The sequence below is a fragment of the Schistocerca nitens genome, chromosome 7, assembly GCF_023898315.1.
Source record: "Schistocerca nitens isolate TAMUIC-IGC-003100 chromosome 7, iqSchNite1.1, whole genome shotgun sequence".
Classification (NCBI taxonomy): Eukaryota; Metazoa; Arthropoda; class Insecta; order Orthoptera; family Acrididae; genus Schistocerca; species Schistocerca nitens.
The window spans coordinates 43,568,490-43,592,786 of record NC_064620.1 but is presented as its reverse complement, the minus strand read 5'-3'; the positions used below and the strand labels follow the sequence as shown (position 1 = coordinate 43,592,786).

The 24,297-nt window shown below is 41.3% G+C and overlaps 1 protein-coding gene across 1 annotated transcript in view; it reads right to left on the bottom strand.

The window, feature by feature from the left end:
• Positions 1 to 24,297, bottom strand: part of LOC126195465 (dynein axonemal heavy chain 1-like) — a 963,710-nt gene that overhangs the window by 759,118 nt on the left and 180,295 nt on the right. The window contains exons 15-16 of the mRNA XM_049934091.1: positions 21,289 to 21,420; positions 20,987 to 21,115 (exon numbers count right to left, since the gene is read on the bottom strand). Of these exons, the coding sequence (XP_049790048.1) occupies positions 20,987 to 21,115; positions 21,289 to 21,420 (261 nt within the window). The remainder of the gene's footprint in view (positions 1 to 20,986; positions 21,116 to 21,288; positions 21,421 to 24,297) is intronic.

Genomic DNA, 24,297 nt, shown 5'->3' with positions numbered 1-24,297 from the left:
CGCTGTGCATGTCATTTTTGAATCCATCCGATTTCAGGCACTGTATGCACTCTTCCATGAGTTACGGTCTCTGTTTTCATCTACACTGGGTGCTGCACAAGATTATGAGGCTCATGTCGTCCTTAAATCAATGACTGTTCCTGAATATTGTAATGTTTGGCCTATTCCTGTCAAGAGCAAACTGGACAGGTTGTATGGCCATGGGCATCATTGAACCCATTCATCCAAGACTACGCATATGGCTGATATACAAAAGCCTCCAGGGGCACTTACTTTATGCTTGGATTTTAAGTCCACCATTAACACTCAATCAATGGTCAAATGGTACATTATTTCCCGCCAAAAAGAAATACAAGTGAAGCTGGCTAGTGGTGAGTGTTTTCTGAAAATTGATCTGACATAGGCATACATGCACCTTTAGCTGGGCTCCACCTGTCAACAGTTTATGTTTATTAACAATCCATTTGCATTATACCATTATAGGCACCCGCCATTCAACTTCACAAGTGCTCCTGTCATTTTCCAGTGGGTTTTAGGAAAGTTAATGCAAGGTGCTCAATGATGTTCAAACTATCTTGATGAAATTCTCATCATGTGTTCCTTAATAACATCAAAAATTCAAGATCAGTATATTTTTTACTTCAACATTATATATTTCTATCTCTGCTGATACTGACAGAAATGCCCAGAACCTAATTTTGCATTCAATTACTTATATTTGTGTTTAATGGACTGAGGGCACGGGGTTGTTAGAGCATTCTTCTACTGACACCTACAGTGTCAGCTTCCCAGAGGAGGGGAGAGATGGGGCAGTATGTCGATTTATGCAACCACCACAACCAAAGAACTCATATTCAATGCTGTGTCAAGAGAATGAAACGAGGGCACCTGCTTTGCTCGCTGACAGCATCGCCATTGCTGAATGGTCCTGGCCGCATGCTGCCAGCATGGCGTTGCTCTCTCTTGCCTCAACTGTGCTCAGTGAAGTTTATAACTGCTAACTTTCGAATTCTGTTCACCAAACAGCAAAAAGTGGCCCTTAAGTGCAGTCTGCTGAAACAGAAGTTTTTTTCATACAGGAATCAAATACTTCGGTCACCTTTTTTCAAAGGATGGCTTCAAACCCAAAGAGAACACCATGTAGCAGCCACTGACAACATGTCTGAACCATGGTACCTTTTGTAACGCCCATCATTTATGGTAAAAAGCAGTTAGTCAAAATTTCTCCCCAGTGTGGCAGACATTATTCACATGTTCAACAAGCTGCAGAAAAAAGGCATTTCTTTCGTTTCATTTTTGGACTGTGACAGAGCTTTCGTCCATATAAAATCATTGCTAAAGTCATCACAATGTATTGGTACCTTTATACCAACCAAACAGCTCATGCTTGCAACAGAGGCTTCCCAACACAGGATTTGGGTGGTTTTGGCTCACAGAAACAGTGATGGCTCTGAAAAGCCTATTGTGTGTCCCTCCAACAATTAACAGCAACTGAATGCAATTACTCTCATTTAGAAAAGGAAGGTTTATTCATTGTGTATTCTGTCCCAAAGTTCTATGTTTTCCTCTATGGCAACAAATTCCATATCATCCCAGACCATAAACCACTTGTGGTGCTTTTCTGTTCCGATTTGCAGCTTCCTGACAGGAATGCACAACTGCTTCAGTATTGAGATTTGTTTTTGAGTATCACTATGAGATTCATTACAGATCTATGTTACAGCACGTTAATGCAGAAACACTGTTGTGCCAGCAGATGGGGTCCAACCCGGCTGTCAATAGCACCTAAGTCATCTGTTTTCAGACTGACATTAACTTGGAGCACAGAGCAGATAGACTTCGAGTCCTGGTCCGTTGCTTAGCACAGGCCACTCGGCATAATAATGGGCTCTGGCAGGGAGGTCCATTTTGTGTGGCATGGTTGGCACAAGAGACTGCATTCATAGTAGTCTGTCTGTTTCCTACTCTGACATTGGCTGGCACACTCTTCTTTAGCACCTATATGGACGATCCTCATGCCATCATCCCTCCAATCCTGTGGACTTGCTTCCTTGCTCTCCGAGACCATGGCCACTGGGGTATAACCTGTATGAAGGCCATTGCACAGGATTTTGTCTACTGGCCTGGCACTGGTTCAGCGATTGGGGAGACTGTCTGCGAATGCTAACACTGTGCAGGGCAGCAGGCAGCACCACTAAAAACTTTCTCTCCATTGCCCATACCCAATCAGCCACGGGAATCGACTTAGCAGGTCCGTTATATAATTTTATGTTTTTGGAGGTGGTTGCCACACGGTCAAATTATCTACATCATGCGCATGCTCTCTGCCATGACACAAGCTACTATGCAGGCTCTCTCCTAAGTTTTCATGACTCAAGGGTTACCTCAGACGATCTTCTCCGATAATAGCCCACAGTACACTTCAGCATTATTTCATGATTTCTGCACCCACAATAGTATCACTCACCTTATGTTACATATATTGTTTCATCAGCAGTCAAACGGGAAGTCAATATAGTGCTTACTGGACAAATGTGTTTCCTCTTAATTCTCAGCACCTACAAGAACACACCATTGAATGGCAGAAGCCTGTCACCAGAACCACCTGCACCAGCAGTGAGGGACTGACGCACCATGACTGTAGATGCCAGAATGGAGTTCCCCTGCAGGAGTTGCTTTACTCCATGTGCTGGGCGCCATGGGGATGCTACTGCTTGATGTGCTGTTGGGTGATGTCACAACGTGACTGCTGGCCTCGCCGAGCCGTCAGCTAGTGTTTGACAGCAGCTGCCTTCACATTGCTCTCCCACAGGAACACCCAGTGTCCCCTCTCCAGACATTGCCTCAGGTGTCCCTCTCAGCTGAAAGCATAGTTTCCACACCACCGTCATGTGCAAGGTTGTTTCTGCAGCCAGTTCACCATCATCCAGCTCACTTCCAGCCACGTCCCCCACCAGGGTGGAGACAGCTGACAGCCAGCCACATACTGGCAACTCCTCTTTGGATGCCAGCAAGCCAATGGAAGAAACCCTGTCACCAGGCAGCAGCCTCCACACATCAGTTGCTGCCGCCAGGTCACCTGGGCCAAGCTCGTGCCTTCCTCTGCCACGCTAGCCCATTTCCCACAGCAGTCTCAGCTAGGTGGCCCCTTTCCTGGAGACAAATCTGTACATTTGTAATGCCAACTCAGTAGTAGATAACAATACACTGGTGTCAAATGAAATTTTGAATATCATGCTTATTCTAATGCTTCTTTGAAATTTGCATACTTTATACAGGACTGACTGCGGACCTTTGGTACAGAGCCGAGTGGAGGGTCTGAATCAGAGGCTGAGACGGTTCTGCGACCATGTGGGCTGCAGATTCCTCGACTTGCGCCATAGGGTGGTGGGGTTTCGGGTTCCGCTGGATAGGTCAGGAGTCCACTACACGCAGCAAGCGGCTACACGGGTAGCAGGGGTTGTGTGGCGTGGGCTGGGCGGTTTTTTAGGTTAGATGGCCTTGGGCAAGTACAGAAAGGGCAACAGCCGCAACGGGTGCGGGGCAAAGTCAGGACATGCGGGGACCAAGCAGCAATCGGTATTGTAATTGTCAACTGTCGAAGCTGCGTTGGTAAAGTACCGGAACTTCAAGCGCTGATAGAAAGCACCGAAGCTGAAATCGTTATAGGTACAGAAAGCTGGCTTAAGCCAGAGATAAATTTTGCCGAAATTTTTACAAAGGTACAGACGGTGTTTAGGAAGGATAGATTGCATGCAACCGGTGGTGGAGTGTTCGTCACTGTTAGTAGTAGTTTATCCTGTAGTGAAGTAGAAGTGGATAGTCCCTGTGAATTATTATGGGTGGAGGTTACACTCAACAACCGAGCTGGGTTAATAATTGGCTCCTTTTACCGACCTCCCGACTCAGCAGCGTTAGTGGCAGAACAACTGAGAGAAAATTTGGAATACATTTCACATAAATTTTCTCAGCATGTTATAGTCTTAGGTGGAGATTTCAATTTACCAGATATAGACTGGGACACTCAGATGTTTAGGACGGGTGGTAGGGACAGAGCATCGAGTGACATTATACTGAGTGCACTATCCGAAAAATACCTCGAGCAATTAAACAGAGAACCGACTCGTGGAGATAACATCTTGGACCTACTGATAACAAACAGACCCAAACTTTTCGACTCTGTAAGTGCAGAACAGGGAATCAGTGATCATAAGGCCGTTGCAGCATCCCTGAATATGGAAGTTAATAGGAATATAAAAAAAGGGAGGAAGGTTTATCTGTTTAGCAAGAGTAATAGAAGGCAGATTTCAGACTACCTAAGAGATCAAAATGAAAATTTCTGTTCCGACACTGACAATGTTGAGTGTTTATGGAAAAAGTTCAAGGCAATCGTAAAATGCGTTTTAGACAGGTACGTGCCGAGTAAAACTGTGAGGGATGGGAAAAACCCACCGTGGTACAACAACAAAGTTAGGAAACTACTGCGAAAGCAAAGAGAGCTTCACTCCAAGTTTAAACGCAGCCAAAACCTCTCAGACAAACAGAAGCTATGCGATGTCAAAGTTAGCGTAAGGAGGGCTATGCGAGAAGCGTTCAGTGAATTCGAAAGTAAAATTCTATGTACCGACTTGACAGAGAATCCTAGGAAGTTCTGGTCTTACGTTAAATCAGTAAGTGGCTCGAAACAGCATATCCAGACAATCCGGGATGATGATGGCATTGAAACAGAGGATGACACGCGTAAAGCTGAAATACTAAACACATTTTTCCAAAGCTGTTTCACAGAGGAAGACCGCACTGCAGTTCCTTCTCTAAATCCTCGCACAAACGAAAAAATGGCTGACATCGAAATAAGTGTCCAAGGAATAGAAAAGCAACTGGAATCACTCAACAGAGGAAAGTCCACTGGACCTGACGGGATACCAATTCGATTCTACACAGAGTACGCGAAAGAACTTGGCCCCCTTCTAACAGCCGTGTACCGCAAGTCTCTAGAGGAACGGAGGGTTCCAAATGATTGGAAAAGAGCACAGGTAATCCCAGTCTTCAAGAAGGGTCGTCGAGCAGATGCGCAAAACTATAGACCTATATCTCTGACGTCGATCTGTTGTAGAATTTTAGAACATGTTTTTTGCTCGAGTATCATGTCGTTTTTGGAAACCCAGAATCTACTATGTAGGAATCAACATGGATTCCGGAAACACCGATCGTGTGAGACCCAACTCGCGTTATTTGTTCATGAGACCCAGAAAATATTAGATACAGGTTCCCAGGTAGATGCTATTTTTCTTGACTTCCAGAAGGCGTTCGATACAGTTCCGCACTGTCGCATGATAAACAAAGTAAGAGCCTACGGAATATCAGACCAGCTGTGTGGCTGGATTGAAGAGTTTTTAGCAAACAGAACACAGCATGTTGTTATCAATGGAGAGACGTCTACAGACGTTAAAGTAACCTCTGGCGTGCCACAGGGGAGTGTTATGGGACCATTGCTTTTCACAATATATATAAATGACCTAGTAGATAGTGTCGGAAGTTCCATGCGGCTTTTCGCGGATGATGCTGTAGTATACAGAGAAGTTGCAGCATTAGAAAATTGTAGCGAAATGCAGGAAGATCTGCAGCGGATAGGCACTTGGTGCAGGGAGTGGCAACTGTCCCTTAACATAGACAAATGTAATGGATTGCGAATACATAGAAAGAAGGATCCTTTATTGTATGATTATATGATAGCGGAACAAACACTGGTAGCAGTTACTTCTGTAAAATATCTGGGACTATGCGTGCGGAACAACTTGAAGTGGAATGATCATATAAAATTAATTGTTGGTAAGGCGGGTACCAGGTTAAGATTCATTGGGAGAGTGCTTAGAAAATGTAGTCCATCAACAAAGGAGGTGGCTTACAAAACACTCGTTCGACCTATACTTGAGTATTGCTCATCAGTGTGGGATCCGTACCAGATCGGGTTGACGGAGGAGATAGAGAAGATCCAAAGAAGAGCGGCGCGTTTCGTCACAGGGTTATTTGGTAACCGTGATAGCGTTACGGAGATGTTTAATAAACTCAAGTGGCAGACTTTGCAAGAGAGGCGCTCTGCATCGCGGTGTAGCTTGCTCGCCAGGTTTCGAGAGGGTGCGTTTCTGGATGAGGTATCGAGTATATTGCTTCCCCCTACTTATACCTCCCGAGGAGATCACGAATGTAAAATTAGAGAGATTAGAGCGCGCACGGAGGCTTTCAGACAGTCGTTCTTCCCGCGAACCATACTCGACTGGAACAGGAAAGGGAGGTAATGACAGTGGCACATAAAGTGCCCTCCGCCACACACCGTTGGGTGGCTTGCGGAGTATGAATGTAGATGTAGATGTAGATGCAGTTTGGTCATCTTTATTTGATATTTAATTTCATTTATCTTTTCATATTTTCTGCCCTTTCTCGTGTCTGTGTGAGTGTGTGGAGGGAGGGGAGGGGGGGGGGGGGGAAGATCCATTTTCTGGCATTTTCGCTTTATCTCTGCAAAGATTAATTATCCTATGAAATCAGTTTTGCATTTTTGCCATTAACCAGCAGATAATCATGCTTTTGCCAGTACACAAGTAATTAAAAATCTGTTATAGAAATTATATTTAAGATTACAAAATTACTTATTCTCTACAACAACAAAAACAAGGTGTCTGTGTATATGCGGATGGATATGTGTGTGTGTGCGCGAGTGTATACCTGTCTTTTTTTCCCCTAAGGTAAGTCTTTCCACTCCCGGGATTGGAATGACTCCTTACCCTCTCCCTTAAAACCCACATCCTTTCGTCTTTCTCTCTCCTTCCCTCTTTCCTGATGAAGCAACCGTTGGTTGCGAAAGCTAGAATTTTGTGTGTATGTTTGTGTTTCTTTGTGTGTCTATCAACCTACCAGCGCTTTCGTTTGGTAAGTCACATCATCTTTGTTTTTAGATATATTTTTCCCACGTGGAATGTTTCCCTCTATTATATTCATATAAATAACAAAATTACTTATTCTCTATAAAATATTTGTGTTCCAAATAACATTTCTATATAAAGGTTATCACAAGCTTGTTACAATGTTATCTAACAAATTCTTTGTACTGTCAGAATGTATCATCTTTGTTGAGTGTGAATAATGTGTCTTAAATAAGTCTGTGTCAGGTGGAGGAAGAGTTTGGACGTTGGAAGTAAGTCTGCGTCATGCCCCCATGTTTAACTGTGAAATATGTGTTAGTTGAAATTCGACAATGAGTAAATATTTTACATTCAAGAGTTGTTTTGCAACTGATTAGGGTGGGGTGTGGGGAACTTATGTTAAAAAAAATGTTTATTTCAAAAGTGCACAATTTTATCCAGTTACACTTTTATGTAAATCAACAAAATCTCATAACTGACAGAGTTAATTTCAGGAATTCATTACAAAGAATCATTGTTAACAGACCGTGTCAAGACCAGGACCCCAGAAGAATTATATCCCAAATTTTTGTTAACAAGACTACGAGCTGAGCCACTAACATCAAGAATCCAAGATAAGTACATTTTTACTAGTTTTTTATTGCAAGAAACAACATAGGCACTGCCTACTTACAACTCTGGTTCTCAAAGTGTAATACTATACATTTATATGTCTGCTGATGCTCACAGAACTGTCAGAAACTTATTTTGCATTCAATTAATTATCTTTGTGTTTATTGGACTGACACTGTGGGGTTGTTGAGCATTCTTCTACTGACACCTGCAGTGCCAGCTTCCCAGAGGAGGGGAGAGAGATGGGGTGCTACACCCATTTATGCCACCACCACAGCCAAATAATTCGTATTCAATGCTGCTGACAAGAAAATCAAATGAGGACACCTACTTTGCTCACTGACAGCATCACCATTGCTGGACGTTCCTGGCCGCATGGTGCCAGCATGGCCTTGCCCTCTCTTGCCTCAGCTGTGCTCAGTGAAGTTTCTAATTGCTGACTAGGACTCTACCACAGCTTTGCTATACTGTTGTTGTTGTTGTTGTTGTTATGGTCTTCAGTCCTGAGACTGGTTTGATGCAGCTCTCCATGCTACTCTATCCTGTGCAAGCTTCTTCATCTCCCAGTACTTACTGCAACCTACATCCTTCTGAATCTGCTTAGTGTATTCATCTCTTGGTCTCCCTCTACGATTTTTACCCTCCACACTGCCCTCCAATGCTAAATTTGTGATCCCCTGATGCCTCAGAAGATATCCTACCAACCGGTCCCTTCTTCTAGTCAAGTTGTGCCTCAAACTCCTCTTCTCCCCAATTCTATTCAATACCTCCTCATTAGTTATGTGATATACCCATCTAATCTTCAGCATTCTTCTGTAGCACCACAGTTCGAAAGCTTCTATTCTCTTCTTGTCTAAAATATTTATCGCCCATTTTTCACTTCCATACATGGCTACACTCCATACGAATACTTTCAGAAATGACTTCCTGACACTTAAATCTATACTCGATGTTAACAAATTTCTCTTCTTCAGAAACGATTCCTTTGCCATTGCCAGTCTACATTTTATATCCTCTCTACTTTCACCATCATCAGTTATTTTCCTCCCCAAATAGCAAAACTCCTCATTTCCTAATATAATTCCCTCAGCATCACCCGACTTAATTCGACTACATTCCATTATCCTCGTTTTGCTTTTGTTGATGTTCATCTTATATCCTCCTTTCAAGACACTGTCCATTCCGTTCAACTGCTTTTCCAAGTCCTTTGCTGTCTCTGACAGAATTACAATGTCATCGGCGAACCTCAAAGTTTTTATTTCTTCTCCATGGATTTTAATACCTACTCCAAATTTATCTTTTGTTTCCTTTACTGCTTGCTCAATATACAGATTGAATAACATCGGGGAAAGGCTACAAACCTGTCTCACTCCCTTCCCAACCGCTGCTTCCCTTTCATGTCCCTCGACTCTTATAACTGCCATCTGCTTTCTGTACAAATTGTAAATAGCCTTTCGTTCCCTGTATTTTACCCCTGCCACCTTTAGAATTTGAAACAGAGTATTCCAGTCAACATTGTCAAAAGCTTTCTCTAAGTCCACAAATGCTAGAAATGTAGGTTTGACTTTCCTTAATCTATTTTCCAAGTCATAGGGTCAGTATTGCCTCATGTGTCCTGTAGGCAGTATCTATCTTACCCCTAGTGAGATAAGCCTCTACATCCTTACATTTGTCCTCTAGCCATCTCTGCTTAGCCATTTGCACTTCCTGTCGATATCATTTTTGAGACGTTTGTATTCCTTTTTGCCTGCTTCACTTACTGCATTTTTGTATTTTATCCTTTCATCAATTAAATTCAGTATCTCTTCTGTTACCCAAGGATTTCTACTAGCCCTCGTCTTTTTACCTACTTGATCCTCTGCTGTCTTCATTATTTCATTCCTCAAAGCTATCCATTCTTCTTCTACTGTATTTCTTTCCCCTATTCCTGTCAATTGTTCCCTTATGCTCTCCCTGAAACTCTGTACAACCTCTGGTTCTTTCAGTTCATCCAGATCCCATCTCCTTAAATTCCCACCTTTTTGCAGTTTCTTCAGTTTTAATCTACAGTTCATAACCAATCGATTGTGGTCAGAGTCCAGAACTGCTGCTGGAAATGTCTTACAATTTAATACCTGGTTCCTAAATCTCTGTCTTACCATTATATAATCTATCTGATACCTTCTAGTATTTCCAGGATTCTTCCATGTGTACAACCTTCTTTTATGGTTCTTGAACCAAGTGTTAGCTATGATTAAGTTATGCTCTGTGCAAAATTCTACCAGGCGGATTCCTCTTTCATTTCTTATCCCCAATCCATATTCACCTACTATGTTTCCTTCTCTCCCTTTTCCTACTCTCGAATTCCAGTCTCCCATGACTATTAAATTTTCGTCTCCCTTCTCTACCTGAATAATTTCTTTTATCTCATCATACATTTCATCATTTTCTTCATCATCTGCAGAGCTAGTTGGCATATAAACTTGTGCTACTGTAGTAGGTGTGGGCTTCCTGTCTATCTTGGCCACAATAATGCATTCACTATGCTGTTTGTAATAGCTTACTCGCAGTCCTATCTTTTTATTCATTATTAAACCTACTCTTGCATTACCCCTATTTGATTTTGTATTTATAACCCTGTATTTACCTGACAAAAAGTCTTGTTCCTCCCGCCACTGAAATTCACTAATTCCCACTATATCTAACTTTAACCTATCCATGTCCCTTTTTTAGTTTTCTAACCCACCTGCCCGATTAAGGGATCTGACATTCCACACTCTGATCCACAGTACGCCTGTTTTCTTTCTCCTGATCACGACGTCCTCCTGAGTAGTCCCTGCCCGGAGATCCAAATGGGGGACTATTTTACCTCCGGAATATTTTACCCAAGAGGACGCCCTCATTATTTAACCATACAGTAAAGCTGCATGCCCTCGGGAAAAATTACGGCTGTTGTTTCCCCTTGCTTTCAGCCATTCGCAGTACCAGCACAGCAAGGCCGTTTTGGTTAGTGTTACAAGGCCAGATCAGTCAATCATCCAGACTGTTGCCCCTGCAACTACTGAAAAGGCTGCTCCCCCTCTTCAGAAACCACAGATACCCCTCCGTTTTGGTTATACCTACGGTACGGCCATCTGTATCGCTGAGGCATGCAAGCCTCCCCACCAACGGCAAGGTCCATGGTTCATGGGGGGGTTTGCTATACTGGATTTTGCTTATTATCAGACTCAACCTTGACTGTTAATTCTTCTGTTAATGTTCTCACATGCCTGTGTAATTCTGGTGCTCACTCTCTGCCATTGTATTTCTTGGGAAATGGCCATGGTTTAGGGAGCAGCCAAAGTGAAAAAAAAAAAAAAAAAAAGCCACCACAGTAGCTCAGCATGTTCGGTAAGTGGGTTAGCTGCGTTCTGTAATAAAAAAAAACTGAGTTAATGGACCAATGATGAACTTCAACAGACGTCATGGGGTGTCCGACCCGAACAAATGTGAAGAAGGAAAATGAACAAAACAAAAAACAATAGGAGGAGTGTGGCACGGGGGGGCTAGCACCTTTGATAAGTAATCAAAATGTTCTCGGTTCTAAACCCACAATTGCTCAAATTTTGATTAGGAATCAGCATTGATGGCCAAAGACTTCCAGTGTAAGGAGTCACCTTCACTGTGTCAAATGGCCTTGTCAAAGAGGGCAGAGGAGCAACAGAGGTTCAGAGCACTCTCTTGTCCTTGGGGCGGGAAACTGCCCATAAAGCTGGAAGAATCACCAATGATCAAAGCCATGAGGATGCCAAAGGCAATGGAAACCACTGCATTAAAGACACATAATGCATATCCACAGGACATGTGGCCTGTAATTGAAAAAGTGTCATGATGATCTCTCCATTGGCAAAAGATTTTGGAATGGCCCCCAATTGGATCTCTGGGTGGAGACCGCCAAGGGGGAGGTGACCATGAGAAAAAGATTGAATAACCAACAAAAGGGTAACGTTCTACAAGTCAGGGCATGGAATGTCAGAAGGTTGAATGAGGTAGGGAAGTTAGAAAATCTGAACAGGTAAATGCACAGAATCAATCTAGATATAGTAGGGGTCAGTGAAGTGAAACGGAAAGAAGACAAGGATTTCTGGTCAGGTGAGTATACAGTAGTATCAACAGCAGCAGAAAATGGCATAACAGGAGTAGGATTCGTTATGAATAGAAAGGTGGGGCAGGAGTGTGAAACCGTGAACAGTTCACCAACAGGGTTGTTCATATCAGAATATACAGCAAACCAACACTGACAACGATAGTTCAGGTATACATGCTGACGTTGCAAGCTGAAGATGAAGAGATAGACACAGTATATGAGCCTATTGAAAGGGTTATACAGTATGCAAAGGTACATGAAAATCTAGTAGTCATGGGAGACTGGAATGCATTTGTAAGTTGTAGAGGAAGGAGTAGAAGAAAAGGTTATAGGAGAGTACAGGCTTGAGACAAGGAATGAGAGAGAAGAAAGACTAATTGAGTTTGGTAAAAAAACTCAGCTAGTAATAGAGAATACTCTGTTCAAGAATCACAAGAGGAGTAGGTATACTTGTAAAAGGCAGGGTGATACAGGAAGATTCCACTTAGATTACATCTTTGCTAGAAATATATTCTGAAATCAGATACTGGATTGTAAGGCATATCCACGAGCAGATACAGGCTCAGCTCATACTGTAGTTGTGATAAAGAGTAGGCTAAAGCTGAAGAGATTAGTCAGGAAGAATCAATGAGCAAAGAAGTGGGATACAGAAGTACTAAGGAATGGTGAGATACGCTTTAAGTTCCCTAAGGCAATAGATACAGCAATAAGAAATAGCTCAGTAGGCATTACAGTTGAAGAGGAATGGACATCTCAAAAAAGGGCAGTCAGAGAAGCTGGAAAGAAAAACATATGTACAAAGAAGGTAATTCTACATCTACATCTACATCCATACTCTGCAAGCCACCTGACGGTGTGTGGCGGAGGGTACCCTGAGTACCTCTGTCAGTTCTCCCTTCTATTCCAGTCTCATATTGTTCGTGGAAAGAAGGATTGTCTGTATGCTTCTGTGTGGGCTCTAATCTCTCTGATTTTATCCTCATGGTCTCTTCGCGAGATATACGTAGGAGGGAGCAATATACTGCTGGACTCTTCGGTGAAGGTATGTTCTCGAAACTTTAACAAAAGCCCGTACCGAGCTACTGAGCATCTCTCCTCCAGAGTCTTCCACTGGAGTTTATCTATCATCTCCGTAACACTTTCGCGATTACTAAATGATCCTGTAACAAAGCAAGCTGCTCTCCGTTGGATCTTCTCTATCTCTTCTATCAACCCTATCTGGTACGGATCCCACACTGCTGAGCAGTATTCAAGCAGTGGGCGAACAGGCGTACTGTAACCTACTTCCTTTGTTTTTGGATTGCATTTCCTTAGGATTCTTCCAATGAATCTCAGTCTGGCATCTGCTGTACCGACGATCAACTTTATATGATCATTCCATTTTAAATCACTCCTAATGCGTACTCCCAGATAATTTATGGAATTAACTGCTTCCAGTTGCTGACTTGCTATTTTGTAGCTAAATGATAAGGGATCTATCTTCCTATGTATTCGCAGCACATTACACTTGTCTACATTGAGATTCAATTGCCATTCCCTGCACCATGCGTCAATTCGCTGCAGATCCTCCTGCATTTCAGTACAATTTTCCATTGTTACAACCTCTCGATACACCACAGCATCATCTGCAAAAAGCCTTAGTGTACTTCCGATGTCATCCACCAGGTCATTTATGTATATTGTGAACAGCAACGGTCCCATGACACTCCCCTGTGGCACACCTGAAATCACTCTTACTTCGGAAGACTTCTCTCCATTGAGAATGACATGCTGTGTTCTGTTATCTAGGAACTCTTCAATCCAATCACACAATTGGTCTGATAGTCCATATGCTCTTACTTTGTTCATTAAACGACTGTGGGGAACTGTATCGAACGGCTTGCGGAAGTCAAGAAACACGCCATCTACCTGTGAACCCATGTCTATGGCCCTCTGAGTCTCATGGACGAATAGCGCGAACTGGGTTTCACACGACCGTCTTTTTCGAAACCCATGCTGATTCCTACAGAGTAGATTTCTAGTCTCCAGGAAAGTCATTATACTCGAACATAATACGTATTCCAAAATTCTACAACTGACCAACGTTAGAGATATAGGTCTATAGTTCTGCACATATGTTCGACGTCCCTTCTTGAAAATGCGGATGACCTGTGCCCTTTTCCAATCCTTTGGAACGCTACGCTCTTCTAGAGACCTACGGTACACCGCTGCAAGAAGGGGGGCAAGTTCCTTCGCGTACTCCGTGTAAAATCGAACTGGTATCCCATCAGGTCCAGCGGCCTTTCCTCTTTTGAGCGATTTTAATTGTTTCTCTATCCCTCTGTCGTCTATTTCGATATCTACCATTTTGTCATCTGTGCGACAATCTAGAGAAGGAACTACAGTGCAGTCTTCCTCTGTGAAACAGCTTTGGAAAAAGACATTTTGTGAAGAAACCTTTGGTAACAGGAGAAATACTTCAGCTGATCAATGAAAGAAGGAAGTACAAAAATGCTCAGGGAAATTCAGAAATACAGAAACACAAGTCACTGAGAAATGAAATAAATAGGAAGTGCAGGGAAGCTAAGAAGAAATGGCTCCACGAAAATTTTGAAGAAATCGAAAAAGAAACGATTGTCAGAATGACTGACTCAGCAAACACAAAATTCTAAACAACCTTCGGTGAAATTAAAAGCAAGGGTGATAACATTAAATGTGCAATGGGAATTCCACTGTTAAATGCAGAGGAGTGGACAGGTGGAAAGAGTACATTGAAGGCATCTATGATGGAAAGATTTGTCTGATCTGACAAAAGAAGAAACAGTAGTCAATTTAGAAGAGATGGGGGATCTAATATTAGAATCAGAATTTAAAAGAGCTTTGGAGGTCTTAAAATGAAATAAGGCGGAAGGGATAGATAACATTCCATCAGAATTTCTAAAAGGATTATGGGAAGTGGCAACAAAATGACTATTCATGTTATGTATACTGTATGAGTCTGGCAACATACCATCTGACTTTTGGAAAAATTTCAACTATACAATTCCAAAGACTGCAAGAGCTGACAAATGCAAGAATTATCACCCAATTAGTTTAACAGCTATTAGCTGCTAACAAGAGTAATATACAGAAGAAAGGTAAAGAAAATTGGGGATGTGTTAGATTACGATCAGTTTGGCTTTAGGAAAGATAAAGGCACCAGAGAAGCAATTCTGACATTACAATTGATAATGGAACCAAGACAAAAGAAAAATCTGACAAGAAGAAGGGACTGGTTGGTAGGACATCTGTTAAGACATCAGTGAATGACACCCATGATACTAGAGGGAGTTGTAGGGGGCAAAAACTGTAGAGGAAGACAGAGGTTGGAATACAGCCAGCAAATAATTGAGGCTGTAGGTTGCAAGTGCTACTCTGAGATGAAGAGGTTGGCACAGGAGAGGAATTTTTGGGGCCACATAAAACCAGTCAGAAGAATGATGACTCAAAAATACTCTCAATTTACACAAAATATCATCACCAGTTGCTATTTTCTGAGACCTCTCCAAGGCACTGGACTGAAAAGGACGTTTTGTTAGAAAACTGGTTTTATGCAATTAAAGGTATAACTAATAAAGTAGCTAGAATGCCATGTTCCTTACACACCTAATGTATATGTCCTCCATTTTAATAGTGCTTTCTGAAGCAAATTTTCCTTTCTGAAGAAGAGAAATTTGTTAACATCGAGTATAGATTTAAGTGTCAGGAAGTCGTTTCTGAAAGTATTTCTATGGAGTGTAGTCATGTATGGAAGTGAAACATCGATGATAAATAGTTTAGACAAGAAGAGAATAGAAGCTTTCAAAATGTGGTGCAACAGAAGAATGCTGAAGATTAGATGGGTAGATCACGTAACGAATGAGGAGGTACTGAACAGAATTGGGGAGAAAAGGAATCTGTGGCATAACTTGACTAGAAGACAGGATTGGTTGGTAGGACACATTCTGTGGTATCAAGGGATCACCAATTTAGTACTGGAGGGAAGCGTGGAGGGTAAAAATCGTAGAGGGAGACCAAGAGATGAATACAGTAAGCAGATTCAGAGGGATGTAGGTTGCAATGCAGTAGTTATTCGGAGATAATGAGGCTTGCGTAGGATAGAGTAGTATGGAGAGCTGCATCAAACCAGTATCTGTCTCGTTACAAACCTCTAGGACTAATATGGGGGAGTGAGTAGACAATATTTTGAGTAGGATTCCGCAAATGGAGATGGGGCCCCTCCACGCCCGCACCAACGTGGTGACCAAACCAAAAGTTCTACTGTCACCTCTGTAAAAATGTTAGTTATCTAGTAAGTGTATCACAGGATGCTGGGCAGTCATGTTGTCCGTGCGTCTGGGTAGGACTATGCATTAACACGGTCCATCAGGTGATAGATAGTGGACGAAATGCGAGTGAGGGTAGCGATTTGAAGAGCAGAGGGAAAAAAGTGCCATGGCTCGTGCCGTGGGAAAAAACCCTCTGCGACAGTGGGATGGGTAGTAAGAGCAGTAGTAACTTACTAGCTGCGATAGCTCATGCAAGGTTGGATTTGTTAGTATAGGTATCATGCATCATTACCGTGATAAGCCATGGCGATGTGTCCCAGTTGCTGCAGCTGCTACATTCCTGGAACAATCAAGATCGTTATACAGTAGTGAGAGATCGGGCATAGATCATCTCACTGTGTGGGGGATGTGTGGAGCTTGTTTGCATGCAGTGTACGGTACAGCTTCCCCGTGTGGTGCCAGTTATTCAGCAGTGTATTTCAGCTGGATATCCAGTAATGGCGTCTGATTAACAGGGGCTCGCCTGTGCCGTTATGTTTGTGTATGCTTGGCCATAGATGTTATGTCCTTACAAGTATGTCTTTTGGTCTTTTATGTTTCCATTTATGGTTGTGGTCGTAGTTCCCCAGATTCAGAATAAACGGGTTCTGCGAATGTCTGGAGTTTCTGTATAGTCTTGTGTTGAGTTTGTGGATTACCTCCGTGAGAGTCTCAAGTCGGTATTCCCGGTGAAGGTCCGCGATGCGTGTGTATCGTGGAGCATTGCTTATGACTTTGAGTACTTTGTTTTGTATGAGCTGCAGATGGCGCAGGTGTGTAGGTGCAGCGTATCCCCAGACAGGAGCTGCGTACGTCATCAGGGGTCGGATAAGTGTCATGTACATGGACCTCGACACCCTTCTGTTCAGTGTGCTAGGCCTGTTGAGCATAGGATAGAGCTGTTTGAGCCTCGCGCTAGCTCGGTTGGTCATGTGTTGTATGTGGTCCCCCCAGAGTAATTTCCGGTCCAGCCAGACACCGAGGTATTTGACTTTCTCGCGGAAACGTATTGGACGTGCATGTAGAGTTATTGGTCTGCAGTAGCGGTGTTTGCGCAATTGCTTCGGTCTTCTAGTGAACAGAACGGCTTCGCACTTGTCGACGTTTACTCTAACACGCCATTTCTCCAACCAAGGCTCGGCCACTCTGAGTGCAGTCTGTAGGCGTGACGTAATGTTTGATGGTTTCCAATCTTGCGCAAGGATGGCTGTGTCATCCGTGTAGATTGCCATCATTGTGTTGTGTGTGGTTGGGAGATCGTTTATGTAGAGGTTAAACAGTAGGGGCCCTAGGATGCTTCCCTGGGGTACTCCCGCATGTATACCGTGTCGTGTTGATTGTTTTCCCTGCACGTCAGTGTTGAAACTCTTGTCTGTAAGGTATGAGTGTATTAGACGCAGCAGCCCGTCGGGGAATCCCGCGTCGCTGAGTTTGCGGATGAGGCCGTTGTGCCATAGACGGTCGAAAGCCTTTTCGATGTCCAGGAACACTGCCCCTGTAGCTTTGTTTATGTTGAAGCCATGTGTTATATGTTCAACGACCCGTAGGAGTTGTTGTGTTGTGGAGTGGTGATTCCTGAAGCCGAATTGCTCCGGTCTCAGGATGTCACTTGTTATGCAGTGCCTAGTGATGCGTTTGAGAATCACCTTCTCAACAATCTTACTGAGTGAGTTCAGAAGGCTGATGGGTTGGTAATTTTGTGGGAGGCTGTGGTCTTTCTCCGGCTTCCTGAACATCAGGACCTTGGCCGTCTTCCAAAAGGCGGGGAAGTGTTGGTGTTTTAGTATGGTATTCGTTATGTGTGTTAGGTACTCAGTTGCTTTATCCGTGAACTCCTGGAGGACACGGTTTTGAATGCCATCATGACCAGGGGCTTTCCTAGCAGCGGAATGCATTATAGCCCAGGAGACTTCGGCTGTGCTAGCATGTCGAATGTCGTCGCGCAATGGTTGGGCTAGAATGCGTGTAACCTCTTGGTCAGTAGCAAGTGTGAACACTGGATCTGATGGTACCAGGTTCGGTGTGAATGACGCTGCGAGTGTGCGGGCCATTAGTTCTGCTTTCTCTTCCGCTGAGTCTGCAGGTCCGTCATTCCCTTGAAGCGTTGGGGTGTATATTTTGTCCCTGGTGAAGTGTCGGGCTAGTTGCCACACGCCAGGTCGTGCGGTGTCCAGCCCTTTGAGTTTTTGGTTCCACTGTTGTGTTCTATGTGTTTGTATTTTATCATGTATGATGCCCTGTAGTCTGTTAATGTGCCGTTTGAAGTACGGATGCCTGGTGCGCTGCCATTGTCTCCTGAGGCGATTCCTCATTGAGATTAGGCCTAGGATTTCCTGGGGCAGGGCCGCACTGCGTTGTTGTGAGGTGTGATCAGGTATGGTGCCTGCCATTGCGTCCTGGACGGCGTTAAGACGTTCACCAAATAATGTTTTTCAAGACACTATAAACTCTGTTCAATTGAACTTTTCAGTCTTTGCCTTGTGTGACAACTACATTGTCATGGGCAATCCTGAAGCATTTACTAATCTCCTGGAACTTTTCCCTTTCCAAATTTCTCTGCAATTTTCTTTACTGCTTACTTGATATTCAAACTTTTCAACTATCATCTTCCTTTCATGTACATCAACTTTCACAACTGCAGCCCAGTTTCTGTACAAGTCGAAGATACCTTTATTTCTCTGTATTTTATCCTTGATACCTTCAGAATTTCACAGAATGTAGTTCAATCAACATCAAAAGGTCTTCCTATATCTATATATGCTATAAATATAGATTTGTCTTTCAGTTTATCTTCTAAGACTGGTCATAAGGGCAGTATTGTCTTGTGTGGCCATTGATTTCTCTGGAACCCAAATTGGTCTTCAACCAAGATAACTATCCCATTCTTCTGTAAGCAATTTGTGTCAATATTTTGCAATTAGAACTTATTGAAGAAATGGTTTGGTAATATTTACACCTGTCAGCATCCATCTTCATTGGAATTGGAATAATTATATCCTTGAAGTCCAAGGTTATTTCACCTGCCTCGTTTATACTGCACACCAGGTGGAATAATTTCATCATGGCTGACTCTACCAAGGATCTCAATAATTCTGAGGGAATGTCACCTATTCTGTGGCCTTGTTTTCCACTTGGGTCCTTCAGTGCTTTGTCAAATTCTTCTTGCAGTATCATATCACCCATCTCATCTTCACTTATATCCTCTTCTCTTTCCTTAACATTGTATTCAAGTTGTTTTGTTCAGAAACTTTGTGCAAGTTGTTTGTTTACATGCAACTGCTTATAGGTCAAATGTTTATAAAAAATGTTTTCTTGTTTATAGGTAATGTAACTGACTTATTCTTCCTAACTCATTATTTTTATCATGAGCAAAAAATGCCCAACTTGCCATAGAATTGTTAGTTCCAGAGTTTAAAGTGATGGATGCTGTAGTTTTTTTTCATTTGGGTGACTGTAGTTGCATGGTTTTCTAGGCTATGTAACAGAGATGAAAGATAGTGGAACAGGAGGGCAAACTTGGTGCCCTCCAGGCTGAATTAGACAAGGATAGGAAAGATTCTGCATCAGTTAAGAGAAGGAACAATGTCATAACTTCATCTGACTGCTTTATGGTGAGAGTGAAAAATAGTTGTGTATGAAACTGATGAGTCTCGGGCAGATGTAAGTGTAGACAGGGCATAACAGGCTTTCAGCAATAAACTGAAAAGTAAGAATGTAGGCAAGTCAGTAAAGATAAAAAAAAAAAAAAACTTTTGTTGTTAGGTAGTTCTCATGCTAGAGTTGTAGGCAATTTTTTCAAGATAAACTAAGATCACAATATCAGGTCACATGTTTTTTAAATGTCATTGCTGGTCTTGGGCAGGTGACGGAGAATTTAGGATCACTAAGTAGGACTTCGCCAAGGGTGACACCATGGTTATAGTGGGTGTGCCAGCAACAGTATTGACAGAGATCCTGGATACAATATATCAGTGCTATGTGACCTGGTAAAGACTGCATCAGCATCAAGGTATATCAAGATGACATCATGATCGACCTCATATGAACTCTTCTGGCAGGAGAGTTAATCAGGTAAACACTATTTATCTTTCTTATGTAGCACCAGGCCTTTACAGATTTAGCATCAGCAAATTGAACTTAGTTGGTTACACACTCAGGGTTGCCACAAGTTACCCCATGTGAAATTCCCTGATGTCTCCTGAGTTCCAGACAAGTTTTAGCATTTTTCCATGACAAATTTTGAGATCTCAAGGGTAGTTAAAATGTAAGGACTTCTGTATTTCTAAACATGTGAGCAAAAGTCTCAAGTACTAACATCAACATCTTTTGTAATGAACTGTTTTTAGGTGGCTGGTTGGTTGGTTGCTTTAAACCTATTTTATTTCAATAAAACAAAACACATTTTGTGACAAAAATCCGAATTTCCTTGGAGTCACAAAATGGATTTAAAATACCTTCATTGATTTCATGCCATATAATCATCATTTTTGCATGCTTGCAAAGTTTCAACCAGTGACTAGTTTTCATTCGTAACTTTCAAGCTTTAAACATTGCTACTTGGATGCACCACTAACGCTCCAACGATACATGTCTTATCCTACAGTTCTCAAAGGTGTTTTATTCAACATTTCTACTCCATAACTAAGCACATTATTAAAGTACACAATGTCTGCAAGTAATACAACGGTTTGCAATCTTAAATTATTTACAAAAATTCCATTTCAAGCATGTGAAACTGATAAACTACAGAAAAAGTAGAAAGCTCATCACAATATCAGTCGCAAGCTTTCTTTTTGGCACACAGGTACAATAAAGGCAATTTTAAAATTCCTACTTTCCAATGCCACATGCCAGTACAGTTCCACTGCTTGTGTATCTCTGATGTCCACAGCAAGGAATACATGTCAAAGCATTTTGAAGCACATGAGCATCATACACAAAACACATACCAACTTGCCGTATATGCAAAGAATTACAGCAAAAAACTATAAATACCAGTCATAAATCACATGCACAATAATAACCTGTTTCAGCAATTAGCTGGTTCCAATGTCTCTGCTTCATTCCTGGATTTCTCAAACCCTGGAGGATTGGGATTAGAGGCTTGAACTCTTCCATTTGGTCTCTTACTTGCATAGCTATGGCTTGGACACCTACAAAAGTCACCATGATGAAACATAAACATGACTTATTACTTTATAATGTGCAAAAGCAATAAAATGCCTCAATTCAGTTTTTACTGATCCACATGAATATAATCACTGAACAAGTTACACCTAAATAAAAAAGGACACACAATAATGAACTGGAATTAAGAGGAATTTACCAGGTATATCAGCGAACACTTTGATAGATTTCTGCATAGTCTTGAATATTTCAGAAACCATTTTGTCAATCATCTCTCCATCTATGTTAATAAGAGGGTTGTCCATCCAGATATCATACCACCGTAGCCAATCTGAAAATGAATAAGTAATATATTATTTACACACCTGTATCTAAATTGTTCTATTTCCAGGCAAAAAAATTGAGAGAAATCTTCTGTGATAGTAATGTGTGATAACAGTAATTAATGAAGCTTCCAGTTTTTTATAAGAAATACTTTTTATCTGGTTCAGGCAGTAACTACATGAAATTCACCAAAAAGATGATGTAGAGAAACAGTGCAAAATTTTAGCAGAACGTCTAGAAAATGTTTAATATTTTAACACTTTTTTGAAACATCGGTAGTTCGATGTGAAAAATGTGTTTCATCAGAATCTCATGGGCTGAGTCAATTGTTAATTGTTGGATACATGAAAAATGTTTCAAAGTTTATGAAATTCACAATCAGTGACACTCCTTGGTCATGCTGTAACTGCTTATGTCTCAGAAAGTGCAGATCTAATAAGTGCACTGAATTCAAAAGAAATTAAATTACTGCAAAGATTCATGGAAAGACTTAAAATGGAACTTCTGGCCAAGGTAATAAGTGAATTGCAGTACTGAATTTGCAAGAACCAATTTCGTGTGCATGCTATGATAAACAAATTATTTGCAGTATTTATGGTGATGGTGACGGTGATGATGATATGAAAATTGAAGTACTTAGGAAATTGGAAAGTCAATAAAACTGGAAGACAGTGAAAGGAAAGAGAGGGTTGATAAAGATGTACCAAACACTGTGAAGTAGAAGTTTATTGTCTCATAACATACAATTTCAAGACATTGACTGAAAAGTACAGAAGACTCGTCAAAACACAAAAACTGGTTTACAATTTTCCTTATAATACCAGTAATATAATATACAGTACTGAATAATTACTTAATTAAGCAGTTAATAATTTTTCTTCAAAAGTAACAAACTTTTAAGATTAACAGTCCTAAGTACTTGCTCTCTCCTGCTCAAATTTTCATGTTGTCATTTATGAATTCTTCTACTTAATAGTAACATTCCTGCACTAGTTTCTCATATAAGGATTTTTTCAGTGTTTCTAAATTTTATGCGGAGCAATTCTCTTCCTTTCACTTTGTAATAAATTTTCATACCCATATAATATGGAGTTTGAGCATAAAGTTTTAAACGGTGGGTGGGCAGCATAGAATTATTTTGATTTCAGGTGTTGTAATCATGTTGGAAATGATTTGCTACAAATCAGATACAAAATAATAGCAACTCTATGTTAAGAAATGTTGTGGCTCCTAGCAATGAGATTGGTGTGCTTATGCTGATTATAGAAAATCAACTCAACACACACATTAAAAGTATTTTGAATTTGAAACAAGGTACATCAGGCAATGCAACAGAATTCAAGGATAATGATAAAGGTGCCTTTAATCATATTATGGTGAATTCTGTTCAAAGTGATAGTGAATAGTACATTATCAGTAAAACAAGGACCTCTGTTTAGCATAATGTGTATATCCATTATCCAAACTAATAATAAGCACCATCATAAACACATTTGCAAATAAATGTGTGCTATACGAGAACAACTCAACGGGCTTGCATCTATATTCACTGAGCCAAACAAATTTTTAAATGACAAACATCTAGCAAGGGCGGGTCTTAACTTAAAGGGATTAGAATCTTCAAGCAATACTGGGTATCTCTCCAGAGAGTCATCAGACTTATTTTCTCTGGTGTTTTCACATATATTTGCAGTTTAATTTTTCCAGTGGAGCCAGTCCAAAGAAATGCCACTCATCATATTTCATATGACACCCAATGTCAGCTGAAAATGTTGATTTTATTCTTATTACAAACAATATATTTTTACACGTGCAGCCCGCATCTCGTGGTCATGCGGTAGCGTTCTCGTTTCCCACGCTCGGGTTCCCGGGTTCGATTCCCGGCGGGGTCAGGGATTTTCTCTGCCTCGTGATGGCTGGGTGTTGTGTGATGTCCTTAGGTTAGTTAGGTTTAAGTAGTTCTAAGTTCTAGGGGACTGATGACCATAGATGTTTAGTCCCATAGTGCTCAGAGCCATTTTTTTTTACAAGTGCAGCATGTTCATCTGATAGAATGGATCTAAATTAGTCTAGTACGATTTGGCCAAATGATATCCATTATTATGGACAGCATAGCACAAACAATGACCATTACATCAGCAGGAAACTAATACCGCAGCATAGTAATAGACATGGCAAACAAATGTTCCTAATATGAAGAGTGCTAGCTAGAGAACATTGCAGCGGTTTGCCTTTTAAATCCCAAATAGTTGTGAAATATTTTATACTGCATATTATAATGTTAGCATACAGGAAATGTAAAACCAGGCCATCAGAGTGATACTGCCCTTATTGTATTAGTATTGTTGATATGTGGCTTGCACTTGATCAATGTCTAATGCAATCAATGATACAGACACTGTAAGGTTGACGAACATTTGTTTGCCATGTCTTCCTTGGCTGACTTGCCCCATATTGGTTGTTAAACATTATGTTTAAACAATGGAAAGTGCCAGGCTGGAATCTCAACAATATTATGAAAAGGAGAGATTGCTACTCACCATAAAGATGAGATGTTGAGTTGCAGACAGTTTTTTCGTTGTGCCTGTCTGCAACACAATACGTCATCTTTATGGTGCGTAGAAATCTATCCTTTTCATAATATTGTTAATCATAATGGTTTGCTGTCCCTGTTAATATATATTATAAAAATTGGACTACTATGTGATTGTTCTATTGTGTGGGAATATAAAATTCCAGTTTTAAAACTGTTTGATTTGTAACAAGAAATAAATTTATGTTTTCTGTTGATAGTTGGTGTCAGATGAAACACATGAGGGGTAGAATTTATTTGGGCTGACTCTATCCATTTATTGTAAAATTACATCACAAATACTTGTGAAAT